This window comes from Pristiophorus japonicus, chromosome 16, assembly GCF_044704955.1.
Source record: "Pristiophorus japonicus isolate sPriJap1 chromosome 16, sPriJap1.hap1, whole genome shotgun sequence".
Classification (NCBI taxonomy): domain Eukaryota; kingdom Metazoa; phylum Chordata; class Chondrichthyes; family Pristiophoridae; genus Pristiophorus; species Pristiophorus japonicus.
In genome coordinates, this window is record NC_091992.1 from 24,782,332 (window position 1) to 24,797,555 (window position 15,224).

The following is a 15,224-nucleotide window of genomic DNA, read 5'->3' on the forward strand; positions in this document are numbered from 1 at the left end:
TGGAGCCTATTCAGGATGACGTACACAGACTTCCGGCCCCCAATCACAACCCCGACTTCCGGCTCTGCCTGACACACAGTGCTGATCACTTTCCATTGTAGTAAGCTTTCTATTTTAAAATGTTCTGCTTGCTCAACATTCTTCCCATTGCAATAAGCGTTTTGGGGGAAACAATAATTTTTTGGCTTTCTTTCTGAATAAGGAGCTGCATAATTGTGATCATAAGTTTAACAAGGTTTGTAGGATATTACGTTTTTCGGATTCTATTGCACTAAAGAATTCTAGCCTTAAAACATGAACAATGTCTTATTTCTGGAAAATACAGCAACCGACATCTGTTTAGGATTCTAATAAAATTGGCGTGCAATCATTTTGCCCCTATTTCTCCACTCGCATGGGTCATGGCTTTAAGTTTCCTGACGTTGAGACTTTTGGTGTATAGACAACCAAGGAGACTTTATTAATATTCAATCACTGTGAAACCACAATAGAATTATGTCCAGGAAGATATTAACAATGATTATTTCAATACATACATGTGATGCATAAAGTGAAAACTTACAAATATAATATTGTATTTGTGCTTCGAGTTATTTTCCACCATAACGTCATATATTTTGTAAGAATCATGGTTACTATTATCATATTAAAATATTCATGATCGGTGAATAAATATGATTGAAAATCTATTGCCGCATCTTTCGACGTTAAATATATTTATTTTAACTCATTTTTAATTAATTTAACCAATTGGATTAAATGAATATTAAATTATGAAATACAATTGGTTTAATAAAATTCTTTTAAAATGAATAATATTGTACTCACAGAAAATATAAATTTAGCTTTATATTAGGCCGTACGGAGAACGATTAGAGGACATGCAAAATACAATAGAATTCTATTAAAATGTACAGAATACTTAGGATACACAGAGACAAAAGTAGTTTGTTCTATTGGTGCGAAACCTTTAATGAAAAAATAAGGAATTCGCTTGTGTCAAAATTGTATTCGGGAAGATTGAAGGGCACTTTGCAATTCAAGTATATAGAAAAAGTACAATAAACTACAGCAGTGGAATCTGGCGTCCGAAAAAGTGAAATCGACCGGACTCCTATGGCGTTATGGGTGAAATTCTTTCCTAACACGGTGTTGGAACTTATATTTCTGCGAAGAGCTATTTCAAGCCGGCGTTCCTTAATATTTTCAAATCACATTTCACGTGCCAAAATTAAAAATTCAACAACTGATTTTTTTGCAAGGGAAGTGGATGCTGAATATCATACTTTAAGTAATATTCCGTGTATTTGTACATTTCTTAAATCACAGCTTCCAACTCCTTTGGAAACCTGTATAGAAAACGTTTTACAGATGCTATGTGAAAGATGGAAAACACTGGTTAGATGTACTTCAATGGTTAAAAATTGATACAGAAAATGAACGGTGCTGATTTACTTGGGAGGAAAGTTTAGGTGTTGCACTTAAGTTACATCTATGATGTTGCTTACCTCTTACACATTGTGTGTGCCTTTTTCATAAATGCTTTTAAGCGACGTTAAAAAAAACAAATATTGTTGGTCTTCTAGTCATAATTTTGTGCCTCTCCTCTCCCTCCAATAAAAAACTAATCTCTGAGGAATTTTTCTCAAAGTGCAACAATTTGTCATTTTACTATTCACCTGAAATAACATATTGATAAATCGCTAAAACTGGTTTAAGCCAATTATTGTATGTAAATTATAGTCATTAACATTAAAAGCAGGGCCGTGCATTATTTATCACTAAGTAATAAAAATAAATACCGGTAAAAATTATTTCTTTAAACTGTTTTGACGCGTTGCTTAAATGTACAAGATCAATCATTTATTCGATGTGATTTAATTGTTTTGAACTCGATGCAATTGCTACGGCTAATTTTAAAATGTCCTATGAAAAAACAGTAAGCTGTGATAAAATACAACTTTTATGTACTTAAATGAAATTCGAATATACAGGAATTGATTCTATCCGCAAGTTCTATATTTACTTTTTAACATTTCATTTGATTTAATTAACACTCTATTCCATCTGGAAAGAGCTGTAGGTGCCAATTTTAATGCAAATAAATCAAAGTAATGCAAACTTAGTGTTTTAAATATATAATTTGGGGTAGTAAATTTATAAATGTCGATAGTTAAACAGATCGTGCTTCGGGAGCAGAAATTGACATTTAATAGATAGATAAGTGAAAGTAAAAGTGACCAAGGTACTTCCTGTTCATTCTGCCACTATACCTTGTTTATAAACAAAGCACTGATATTTAAAGACATTAAAACATCAATTTTTTATTAAAAAGTCACAAATTTATTCAACATGTTTTTCATTTATACAGTGAATGGTCTAATATGCAACGGAGGTCACAGAAGCTTAGGCCTATTATTATGACAAAAAATGATATCATGAGGAATTCTATACTGTATAAAGAAAAAAGTAGCAGCTAGGGACTGCATATTTGACCATGTAGTAAAATTGTTTAAATATTTGACCTTTCGTTTCTGTAAGACACAAAAATAAAATCCTGTATGAATCTATATGGGCATTATTAACAATATGAATGATTTCTATGAGAGAGCTAAAAATTAGCAGAAAGTATATTTTTAACACTCTCTTTCTGAACACTTTCTCCAGTGGATGGTGCAGTGCACCTACAGTAATTGTGCTATGACTTATCTATTTGGCACCTTTCTAGTTTGTTTCTCCACTTTTGTAAACATACGCAACAAAAAAAACACTTTTGTACAAACTAGAGCTGTGAATCACAACTCCAGCAAACCTTTTGTACATTTTTTTTGGAAACAAAAAAAAAGTTTGGTTACTTGATGCCCGTTTGTTCAATTCAGATCAAGAGGTTCTAAAATGTTTTCTAAAACATTAAACTCCTGAATTAAATATAATACGTAAACAGTAGACTCTTTCAGTTCATTCATGAGCTTTTTTTTGTTGTTCAGCTTTGTGTAGGTAGAGTAGTTCGCGTTGAAGTCTTGAGGGCTCCCAAACGCCTTTGTCTTTTCGAGGTCATTCTGAAATTTGTTCCTTTTGGGTTTTAGGATCCCAGATTTTGTCGCCCTGCTTAAAACGTTGTTGTGTTAGCTCGGTGCAACTTTCTCCTTGTTTGAAGTTTTTAAAAATTGTTATTTTAATTTTTTTTTGCGCGACGAGTTTTGCTGACGATCTCGCCTTGTTCTTGCTGTCCGGGCCACGCTATTGTCTTTGGGGGATGGAGCAGAGAGAAAGAGAGACAGACAGAGGGATACATTGTCAATATTGTCCCTTGACGTGAGTTTCGGCAATTTCCGCCAAGTCGGAAGTCGTTACCAAACGGCAGCCTCGTTCATTTCCGGAGGCGGATGTGACAAATGGCTGGTGTATCCCCCGTTAGTGAGGGAGAAAGACGGGCTGGGACCTGGCCCGAACACATCCGCCGCCATCGAGTGCATTGTCGGTCCTGTTAGACCCGGCTCTGGGCTCGAAGAGTCCCCGTGCGAGTGAGAAATCATGTCGGTGAACCTCTGGCTGTCGCCTGGTCCCGGCAGGTTGCTGGGGTGATGGCCGGGCAGTGGGTGCTCGAGTCCGCCGAGTGGGGTCGCCCCAGGCCCGGAGGAGGGCACGAAACCCAGATCCACTGGAGTCTGAGCCTGAGACGAGGGGGGACCTTGAGGAAAGAAATCGTAATTGCTTCCAGGACCATAATATTCAGTCTGATAATCTGCGAAGGAAAAAAAGGAGCAAATAAATATCAATGCACGTCATCCTTATGCAGTCCTACACATTGGTGCATACACATTCCAGTTTCAAGAAGTCAAATATAAATAAGAGTCGGCTTTGAATAAACTTTGCAATCAGGTAAACTAGGTTTTGTTGGAGTGTACCGATTGTTCAAAAACCAAACGCGAGCCAAGTGAAATCAAAATAGGAACACAACGAATTAAAACTCACAGTAAAAAAGTTTGCAGTTTGCAATTCATAACCTGGATTGCACTCTGAAAACTTTAGAATTGAAATCGGTGACTTTAGTTTATCTCTTTTGTACGTTGGAGAACTGATAAACGGCAAGTGCCTCTGAAACATTAATTGGCCTTTAAAAGCACTAAACTCCAACCTCGTTAATCCCCTCCCAAGACACATACACAGTTACAATGTGGTCCATAGATTCAACCTTCAACATACAGCCATGCGCATTCGTTCCCAAATCATTGCGTTTATTGTTACTTTTTATAAGCTACTCCAGTTGATCCGCTGTCAATATGAAATCTGTAATCAGAAACTCAATCTTCACATATTTCTGGGAACCGCAGATGCCTACATGCTGCTCTATGACAATGTGAAATAAAACCGGGCTGTTGTACATAGGGCGGTGAGATAAAGTGGTAATGCTCCTTTCTGGTCCAATGAGGCCCACTCATAGGGCATGTTTCCGGTGCGAAGTTTCAGACAAAATAAAACATTTACACCGTTCTGGGGCGTTTTAATTTTTAGTAGCTAAAACAAACATTTATTACATTCTTTCAGAGCCATGTAACGGACAATAAAATCAGAAGATTTTCTTGTGGCACACTGAATTATTTTCTCTTTTAGCTAATGAGCCTTACATTCCAGCATCCCCAAACTCAGTTGATCAGAATTACTCTGTGAATTCACAGTATGATGCGCAACGGGCAAGGCAAACAGCAATCAAATGTTTTTTTTTTGTTCTAATTTATGTCCCATTTGTAAATCAGACTGATGTCTTGGGGTTTTTTTGTGCTCAGGATTTCATCTCTGTAAGTGAAAAATGAAGCAGATGTGATTGCAAACAAACGCTTGGGAAACTATTCTGTGTTATTAATCCCTATCACACAGAAGGTCTGGCGCAGCAGGGTCCCACTTTTTGAATAATGCTCACTCATTTTACACAAACGCAACCGCTCTCACAAAACCACCACTCAACTAGTCATTGTAGAGCATTCGGCAAATAACAGCCTGCCAATCCACAGTCGCAATCTGAAAGATCTTGTAAAACAGTTGAGTATTCGGAGCCGAGATTTAAGCAACGCACTCGCACTTATGAGTTACTAAATTCAGTAAAGTGTTCTGAAAACAGTTTGCTACCTAAATGCTCCACAGGTATTAATGCAAATTACTCCCAATACGCATTATTTAAAAATCCGAGCATTAAACCCAATGGTTCATGTACCAACATCATCTGCACCCCAAAATCTTAATAGGGTCTATATTTAAAAAAATAACACGGGGTAAGTGTTAAATGCACAGTTAATTCTTTTGAAGGATTTTCTGAAATTCATCTGGAACTGTTATTCCCTTGTAAAATGTATTCTAATTTAAACGCCGTTGCAGCACTCTGTATCCGACTGGTTCGTTTTCAATTGAGCCTAAATGCATGCTAATTTACATAAGTAAATGAAATGGAGAACATGCATACTAAAACTGGCCGCTACGAGTAAGCTAAGCATGGATGAAAATGATGCTGGCACTTTCAACTCATCCAATGGTTGTACAGAAAACTTAAATAAATGCGATCATACCCGATCTCAAATTTGCCCTGTTTCAATGTAAGATCGAGTATGGGGAAATCCCTGCCAGCTGACCCGCTTTCGCCGGATGTAAAATATCGTTTTAAATGTTTTCATTTAAAGATACTTGGGAGACATTGGATCAGCAATTAACTGTCCGGCACAATCCAATGCAAATGAAGTTAAAAATAAACTTACTCCGCATATGGTTCATGGCTAACACAGCAAAGCGCGGTCATTATGGAGCAAACATGACACCTTTCGAAATGAATGGGAACGATGAAAAAATGAGATTTAAAGTTTTTATTTGGTGTGTGTGGTGGGGGGAATTCTAGCATTTAAGGGTTGATGAAGTTTAAGCTTCGTGTTATGGGTTTGTTGGGAGCCTCCCACTTATGCTGTACATTCACGCCATATTAATTAACCCCATCCCCTCCTGTGTGATTATTGTCTTCCCCGTGTACTCGCCATCAAATAACAGCAAGTGTGCTGTTCACAAACTGGAATCCTCACCAGCCTGTCACTAAACATACACATGGAAACTTTGTTACAAAAAAGTTCGCAAATGTTATCCCAATGGGTTGTACAGTAGAATTGCACCGGATAGACCTTTCCGATATCTCGGTATGCATTATAGAAAAATAATAAAATCTTGAACGCACTACACTCGTCCGAGCTCACTTTTCTTTTAAAATTAAGTCAATAGTATAAATTACAAGGTAAATTTCATCCAGATAAACGAATCAATTCCAGTCCCTATTGTAACTGCGTACTGGCGAATAGATATGTGCCATTGTAATTAAAACGTTTTCAGTTGCATCAAGTAAGCATTTTATTATTAATAATTATAAGTAAATAAAACTGAAGCACTTGTTCACATCTTTCACACTGCAGTGTACGCGTTACACAAAGATAGTGAAATGTTTATATTCCGAAGTCAAAGTCGGGTAAACGTCGAATACATAATATACAGCAATATAATCAATGAAAGCCTAACCATATACTTCTTTTTGCCAAAAAAAGTTTAAAAAAATAATTGTCCAACAATCCTTAACTTTATGGCGCTCCCTATTTAGACATGCAACCTGGTTTACTTGCATTCTTCAATTCGGAAAATAATATCCACAATTGTAAACGATGTTAATGTTAGTTAGTTTTAATAGGAGGACTGAAAACACTTAAGCTACTTATATCTTTTTAAGAATCCCGTATAGATGTCAGGAGTAAACTCAACCCTATGGCAATGCACCATCATGCCATTCTCTGGGTCTTTTTAGGCGGGCGTATATCCGCATAGGTTGTATTATGTCAGTTCCTTTTGTATATTCATGTAGTTATTTTAGGCGGGCCATTTATTTTAGACGCTGCATATTGGGGTTTCCTGTTTCTCTGTCGGCTCTTGTACGCGGGAAACACTGCTTAGTTGATTCTGCATATGAAACTGATCTGACATTGACAAGTAGATCGTTGAGGGAAAAGAGATACTTTAGCCTTAAAATAGCACGGAGACTCTCTTCGTGTAATCAGTGATTGAATAAGTCAATAATAAGTCAATAAGTGGCTAACTTCATACAGTATTTCAATTGTCCGTCAATACATGACTGTAAAACTGAATTTGCAGCGGCCTTCTCATTAAATAAGTAATCAGTTTTTAAGCACATCCTGGGGAGTGTTTAACAGAAATGAATTGGGACTTACCCCCGTAGTAATTGAAAGGGCCGTTTCCCATCATGTCAGCCCCGTCGAGGCGATCTCCCAGGGGTCTCATCCGTCTGGGGCTGCGGAAAAACGCGTGTCTACGAGCCCCTAAAGCACTCAGCTGCTTCATCCGCCTCTCCTTAGACCTCCTGTTCTGGAACCAGACCTGGGGCACAAAGCAGCCGCAAGATCCCTTTTATTTCGACAATCCTGAGTTAATATTAAACCATACATACAACGCAAACAATACCCTTCCAAGTCCCATAATTCAGAATTAAGGTAAACCTGCAGCACATCTTTGTTTTAAAAAGCTTGGCTTTAATTCTACACTGAAACATTAAACTCAAACCAGTCTTGAAACACATCTTCCTTGTTTCACAAGCTGAAAGAAAACCAGAAGGCTTTCCCAGAATTAAACGTTAAACCCAATTTACAACAGTCATGCCAAGCATGTCAACGATATCCGCTTGATTCCAGACTCTTAGGGCAACACACAGCCAAAGTATCTGTTATATTTTAAAATGCAATTGCAAGTTGAATTAAAACTCGACTTCCTTCTTTTAATATATGCTTAAATGCAGAATAGTATGGTGGAATGATGTTTGAAATGTCATATCTTGAACAAAAAGTGGCTGTTAAATAAAAAGAAAGTAAGCGTTCTTTGCGAGTTTACCTCACTTTTTCTTTTAAAAAGGGCAATGGACGCATTAAACAACATAGTTCAATTCTTAAGTTTCTTATTGAAATAAAGCCAGACATTTAATAATCGCAAAATTGCATTGGATGAAGTAAATGAATGCTTAAAATCAGTTTGCACAGAAGTGCCGACAAATTGGAAAATCTTTGCACGAGTACAATTTGCTTTGTAAGACAGGTGAAGGGGTGTGAAGCCCTGCAAGATTATTAAGTAATTAATATCCTCTGGGGCTGATGTGTTCTATATTTAACTAAAGTGACGGCCTTACCCTTTCAGTAGCCCACCTCAGGATTCTTGGCCCTTTATTTATTCCACAATTAGAATAAATGTAGAAAATGTTGCTTTTTTATAAGCCCTGTGTAGTGTTATTGCCCCCATTACAACAGAATCGTGTTTCTAGCTTAGTTGCCTCAGAGCTGGGGTCCTCTCCACCCATCCATTAATTAATCGAGGGCTGGTGGTATTGCGTATGTAATGTTTGGCAATAATCTCTTAACTCACACGACTGCCAAAGTAATTCTGCAGGTCTCCCCTCCGCTCTTACAGTCGGTTTTATCAGCTGCCCTAGCATTTAAGCCGGGTATTCCTGTTCATTTTCTCTGAGCTGTTTACAGCTCGAGTTGCTTCCCTAAGCAGGGTGCTCTCGGATAGTTTAACCCGCCTCTGTATAATCATTGTGATTAGCCGGATTTCCTGATGCAGCTATTGTCTTGTACATTTGTTTTCTGGGTTGACGGTAGCTTGTGTCGTTCTGACCATATCACTTCTACATTTGGTCTGCGTTATTGTCTCTATTTATATTTGCTTGGACGCGGCTTGACCTCTTGGGCGCAGTCTTCTGGGTTCTCTCGGCTTCCCTACCTTCACTACCCGGATTGTGCCCTCTTGTTTATCTTTCTGTTCTATACTTTTGACTATTTTTCCCGGCTTAAACTTTCCCCCACTGAGCTATAGCCATCTCGATAATCCAGCTTTTTGTGTAATAAAGCGCTCAGAGGATTTATCCCAGGTCAATGGTATCCATTACCTGTGCCCGTTGGCTCGCCGATTCTAGTACGGCCCCCTCCCCCACTGTCACGTTTAGTCTGTTTCCCCGAGTTCACAGTTTTTATACAATGTCCCAGTATCGAAACCTCTCATTTATACAATCCTCTTTTGCTTGGTTTATCTCCGTTTAATCCCCCACCCAGCGCGTCCCTGCAAGTTTTATATTGAGCCTGAATCACTGCCTCCCCTTGCCTCCATGTCCCCCATGTTATTTTTAATATTGGAGCCCTCAGTTCTAAATGTCTCTCTTACCTGTATAACCCTCATGTTTAGCCCGGTTTCCTGAGCTAGCTGCTCTCGGATGTGTCTGGTGGGTTTGGGGGTTGCTGCAAATGCCGCTTTGAGAGTTTCCAGCTGTTTTGCTTTGATGGTTGTGCGGGGACCCCGGCGCTTGGCTCCCAGATTCTGTTCCTCGTTCTCGTTATTGGCAGTCTCTTTATCTGAAATATTGGCGCTTTCTGAGTCTTTTGTGTCATCTTGTAAATGATCTTGAGAATCCGGTGATAAACTTTGATCACTACATGCCGTTACTGTACAACATACAAAATGAAATGGAATGATGTATGAGTTCACATCACATAAATAACCCATTAAAACGATGATAATTACCAAGATTGTATTGGTAATTGATATATAGCCCCTCTGGACCGCCGAATTACAGCACTTTTACATTTTAAAATAAGAGATATTCCAAACACACCAAATGTAAATGATACAATTACGGGTGCTCTAAATACCCCTACTTAGTCCTCCCCAAAACAAATCATACTCCCACTGTGGTCATATTAAAATGAAAATGTAAAAAAAATGTAAAACGGGAAAAAAGTTAACAGACATCTAAATCGGAAATAAAATGATGCAAATGGACATACAGATGTGTCACATAAAAGCTACACGAAAATCGTACATTCTGCTACTCGCTATAATGCATAAAGTAGCAAATGGGATTTAATTAAATTGACAGCAATTAACCGTTAAAATGGGGTGAATCCGAAGCGGGGGGCTCAAAACCTGAGCGCTGCGCCTGTTATACCCGCTTTTGTAATCAAATCATTTCCGTACAACCCCAATCCCGATTATTTTACATTCCTCTTCATTTTATAATGGCAACAAACACTATGTTGTAGTGAAAGTGTTTAATTTAGTAAAACACGTGCGGCGAGATTATAGTAATGCTACAGTCTATTGATACTGTAACGTTAAGGTAACCCTTCCTGGACCATACTGTCGCTCAGATTTCCATTAAGCACACATACACACACACACACACACACATATATATATATATATAGTTACTGTGAGGATTTGGCCTTACCTGACAGCGCGCCGTTTTCTTTCGAATTATTGCTGTTTAAAAAATCGTCCTTGCAAACAAATTTGTTTTCGTCTATGATATAGAGCTCTTCTCCGGTGGAAAGTTGTTTGTTGCATATCATACAAGTAAAACAGTTCAGATGAAAGACTTTGCTCCTCGCTCTCCTCACCAGATCGCTCGGGGAGATACCCTGATAGCAGCCGGCACACTTGGTACCAAAACGACTGAAAAGCACCACACGGGGAAAACATGGTCACAGAAATGTTCAATGTTATTCAGTACAGTTAACTTGATACCAACCCGTCAGAAGAGCAAGGCGCGGGCACCAACTTACATTTATACTGAACAGATTAATGTTAATATTCCACTATGTTGCCCGAAAGTGTCTCCCAGCATACGAACGGAAGGAACGCCGTTTATAATTCCACAGATCCGCGACTGAAACCAATCAGGACCGACACACCGGCGTGGAACAGATTGACCACTCAGCTCTCACTTTGAGAAAAACGACTAGAAATCAGTGCAAACCATTTATGAGGCTATCTATGGCAGCAAACTGTCCAAAAGTGGCCGAATGTTTTGGGGAATGCTTTACATTGAAACTGATGTTAAGATCAGAGTCTGACCCTCTTAATGGAACTGACTTCACGTATTATTTGCATTAGCCGGATTATTTATCTTTCTTCTCCATTTCAATTTAAAGTGCAGAGCCGATATAAAAGCTTTCTTAGCCCCTTACGAAATATATGTTTTACATTATCGGCAAGATTAAACATATTCGGGGTTACCATGTCACAGTATTATCTATCAAAAGTGGAAAACTAATTTATTTGTAAGGATCATCAAACGCAATATAGAGTAGAATATCCTACTCTATATATTGATTCAGACTGATAAAAGTTCAAGCATCTTGAAACATTTTTAAGATTTCATATTAAAATATTAAGGTATTTCGGTACAATATTTAATTTCAGTGTACTTCTCAAAGATGACGCTTAATGAAATCGTATAACAGGTGAGCACAAACTATTTGACTCTACCGAAGTTTACCCGTATTTTTAAAAAACAAGTAGAAAGGCTAACCAATATATTCGAGAAAGGCTCGTTAAAATGCCGCAAGGGTGGCAATTTATTTAAAAATGTTGTCATAAATATTGCTGCGTATAAAATAAAACGAATTTTAAAAAGAATCTCATATCCATGCTGGGAGTAAAAATCATTGGATTAATAAACGTTACGTCATTTACAGGTGACGGCAGATTGAAGTGATGACGGCGTATGATCCCGGAGGAGGAAGGAGATTTCAGGAGAGCCTGATTAGAAAGGTCTTCAAACTTGACATTAAACCATTCATTAATAATAACTGAGGGGGTGGCTGGTTCAATCAATGGTTCCGGTATATAAGCAATAGGCAAAGGATATTTTGCTGTCACATTTGCATCTGGAACTTGAAACAGACTAGTCCTTTTAAGGGCAGAGATAATGTAATTTAAAATGTTTAAAAACTTTTTTTAGATGGTTAAATCAAGTAAAAGTTATTGATTCAAAAAGACCAATAAACACTATATACATGTCGTACAGTTACAAATGAAAGTTATTGTGAACAAGGAAAAGTTAGATAGGAATAATTTGTTTAGCCAGCATGAGAAAACTACCCTATAGCAAGCAATACATCTCTAAATTCACTATCAGACTCACATTGTATATTTGGTTATGGATTTAGTTCGTGGAATGGGGAATTGCAATTGTGTAGGTATTTGTGCAGTCCGTTTAGGTGATTGCTGACCAGATGTCTTTTGTCTATGCTTTCCTCTTCAAACACTTTGTTATTCAAAGCCACTTATCACATCGTTACAATAAAGTAAGAACACCAAGGAGGTAGACAGAGCCAATGGATTTCCTCTAGGAATCGCAGTTATTGATCTTTGCTTTAATTTGCCTCAGCAAAAGAAATGTGCCATCTCCCATCGTATTTCCTCCTGCTGAATACACATTTTTCGCATTTCAGATCCGCAAAGTTGCTGGACGAGGACTGAACGAAAGTGTGTGAATTTTCTGTTCATGCATTTCAGTTGTTTTATCAAATTGCGAAACAATAAACAGTTATTCGAAGGACTGAAGCTAAATTATTTAGGTCTCAATTTCTTCGGGCAACTGAACGGGACATTCTTTATAAACATGAAAGTTATCCAACAGTCCTGTTTCACACTAATCTATGAATCATGTGTTATTATATTCACTAAATAATGCCCCAATAGCTCGCAAATAAATTAAATCAACGCAATTTCAGCCTCGGAATAATGTAAAAGAAACTTGAAGTTTACGCAATCTGAATATAACAAGGCACCATCATTCTGATGATGCCTAAAAAAGACGTACCCATTTGCACTTACCGAAAGAAGTCGTTTTTGCAGTAGAGCTTTCCTTCTCGTGAAAAACATTTTTCTGTTAAATTGCATTTACATTCGCAGCACTGCACACATTTCACATGCCAAGCTCGGTCCAGGACATTTAATAGAAACCTATCAAGAATAGGCCTCTCGCACCCCGCACAGTGCACCATTGTCTTTGGATTGTTCCCAGATAATGAGATAGCTGACGGTTAGATATTTGGCTGGTAATAATGAGGTCCTCGATCGTCCAGCAGGCTGATCCTTAGAATGGCTCTTATTAAAGGGCGACGGTTCCAACGGATGAAGTGGCCAGCGTTCTTTCTTTTGAGGTAGCTGATATGAGTCAAAGGAACCCGATGCAGGTGTACTCCTAAAGCAACAATCGCCCTCTTAAAGAAATAACTTTAAAATAATAATTAAAAAAAAAGAGGCTACACTAATCAACAAGCAACAGTGCTGTCACTCTGGAGTATGGGAGTAAATTGTTTACTCCAGCATGATGCAAAAAGATACCAACGTTTAACTTTGGCTCTTGTCTCATAAAGTATTTTGGTTGGCTTTTTTTATAATAAATACTTCAGTTTGCTTGCATTGAGTACCATTAGCAAAATAATAATAATAACACATATATATATATATATATATATTAAATACTCCAGAAATAAAATATGGGTGACAGGCCTGTGGCAAGCATTGATTTTGATTGCATGGTTCAACTTTCCTGATCTGGAAGAGAAATATCCCCAGTCGTGTTTACTGTACAGCTATAGTAGTTGTGTGGATAAACATGCCAATCACCAGCTGCTGCTGCTCTGCCCGCCGCACGCGCTCACTCGACTGCATGTTTCCTGGAGCTCGCGCACACCTTATTCACATCGCCGTCACGCGCCCCGCCGCGTCACCGGCGCCCCCGTCCAATCAGCCGCGCCGGCTCCATGGCAACCGTTAATTTATGACAGCTTTTTAAAAAAAGTGTGTTGCCTTTTTTCCTGCCTGCGAGCGACTCGCAACATCTCGCCTAGAGAATAACGGAAGCCGCGGCCGCTTCTGAGGGTTAGGTACAGTTGCCTTTATTTATTTATTTCTTTGCTTTTCTTCTATCATTTCCTTTTTTGCATTTTTATTTCCAGTTGGAATTGCAGTTAATTTTGCACTTTTTGTTCAGCACATTTTGGCGGGGAAAAGCGTTTGGCTTTAAAAAAACAAAAAACAAAGAACAGGAACATGTTCAGGCCTTCAATCTCTTTGCACTTTTCGGAGTTTTTGTTGTTCCCGTAGGCCAGGTTTTTGAGTGTGTGTGTGTGTGTGTGCGATACAAGTAACTAAAATTCACAGCTTGCATCTTTACACAAGTTTTTTGGGGGAGCTCATGTTTCGGTCGTTCTGCAATAGTTGCTGCAGCGTGATTGCTCCGTTTGTTACCAAGTGGCAAGCCACAATAATTTGCTAAAGATACCAAGGCGATATCTTAATCAGACGTGAAATAACAAGCATATCATTTAAAGGGGGGGGGGGGGGGTTGCTGTGTAGATGCCCATCATCAGGTGAACATGGAAAAGGAGGAGTATATGACGTTTGATGCAAACTCAACGGTGGGGTGAGTCAATAAAATAACTTGCATATGCATGAGCGTATTTTCCCCCCTGCCTGCAAATGCGTTTTAACCTTTGAAGTGGTATCCGCTGAAAACGTGAGAGACGATAGGAAAAGACCTAACAAGTCATTTTATCACCTCTGCACTTGTTGATGAATGCCCTACCCAAGGGGAAATGCTTACTTGCGATGTTTAATGAACGTCTTTGCCGATTAATCTTAAATTCGACACCCAATAGTGGCTAAACATGTTTGCATACTTACTGTTAGAATGAAAGTTTTGATTTTTTTTGATGTGTGTGTATTGCGTCTCGCGTCAGCGCAGATGAAAACAAGACAAGAAAGGCTCACCCTGCGGTCAGCATCGCCAGCAGTTGACAGATCTCAGCTGCCAACCCGTGGGCAGCCGTGAAAGTTGAACATTTGCATTCAGATCAGACATTTCCCATACTTTTCAAAACAAAAATGGCTGCAGCACTGTAGTCCGCCGGAGATAAATCTTTTATTGCGGCAACTAGAGTAGGTGTAGAGTGAGGATATCCATGCATTTTATGTCTCGCCGGGTATAGGCAGCGGAATTGCAAAGGACCAGCAAGGATACTGTAGATCTATACAGAGAGGATCCTAAGACTGTAACACTGCACCGATACAGCACTTTCACCACTTCCAGTTTTATTCGAGTAGGCGCTGACAGCCTGGACTGGAGCTAACCCGGGAGGCAGATTGCTTGGAAACACAAATACTGTGTGTGTGCATTTATTTGGCTATTATATAAAACACTGTGAACTCGTCTGCTGCAGTGTCTTAACACCTCAATTAGCAAATCAACTTGATTGCTAGACAGCGTTTGAACTTTTAACATCGCCATGCTTTAACAAGCGCCGAACAAATCTTCGCATATTCTTTATTTTTTACACAGTATTCTACTAGGT

General features: G+C 38.7%; 1 protein-coding gene across 1 annotated transcript; it reads right to left on the reverse strand.

Annotated features, from left to right (window-relative positions):
- Positions 1–2,858: 2,858 nt before the first annotated feature.
- Positions 2,859–12,869, reverse strand: LOC139226996 (LIM/homeobox protein Lhx1-like). Its single transcript, XM_070858088.1, has 5 exons — positions 12,700–12,869; positions 10,307–10,530; positions 9,244–9,521; positions 7,248–7,413; positions 2,859–3,745 (listed from the first exon to the last, which is right to left on the reverse strand). The coding sequence occupies exons 1-5, from the start codon at positions 12,867–12,869 to the stop codon at positions 3,351–3,353; spliced, it is 1,233 nt and encodes a 410-aa protein (XP_070714189.1). The 3' UTR covers positions 2,859–3,350.
- Between the last annotated feature and the right edge of the window lie 2,355 nt (positions 12,870–15,224).

Bases quoted from the DNA above. Each gene is read 5' to 3' on its own strand.
- LOC139226996 (XM_070858088.1), bottom strand. From the start codon at position 12,869: ATGGTGCACTGTGCGGGGTGCGAGAGGCCTATTCTTGATAGGTTTCTA. The intron at 10,531-12,699 runs GTAAGTGCAAAT...GGTGCTTTTCAG, and splicing joins TGCAAAAACGACTTCTTTCG to TCGTTTTGGTACCAAGTGTG. The intron at 9,522-10,306 runs GTAAGGCCAAAT...TATGTTGTACAG, and splicing joins AGAAAACGGCGCGCTGTCAG to TAACGGCATGTAGTGATCAA.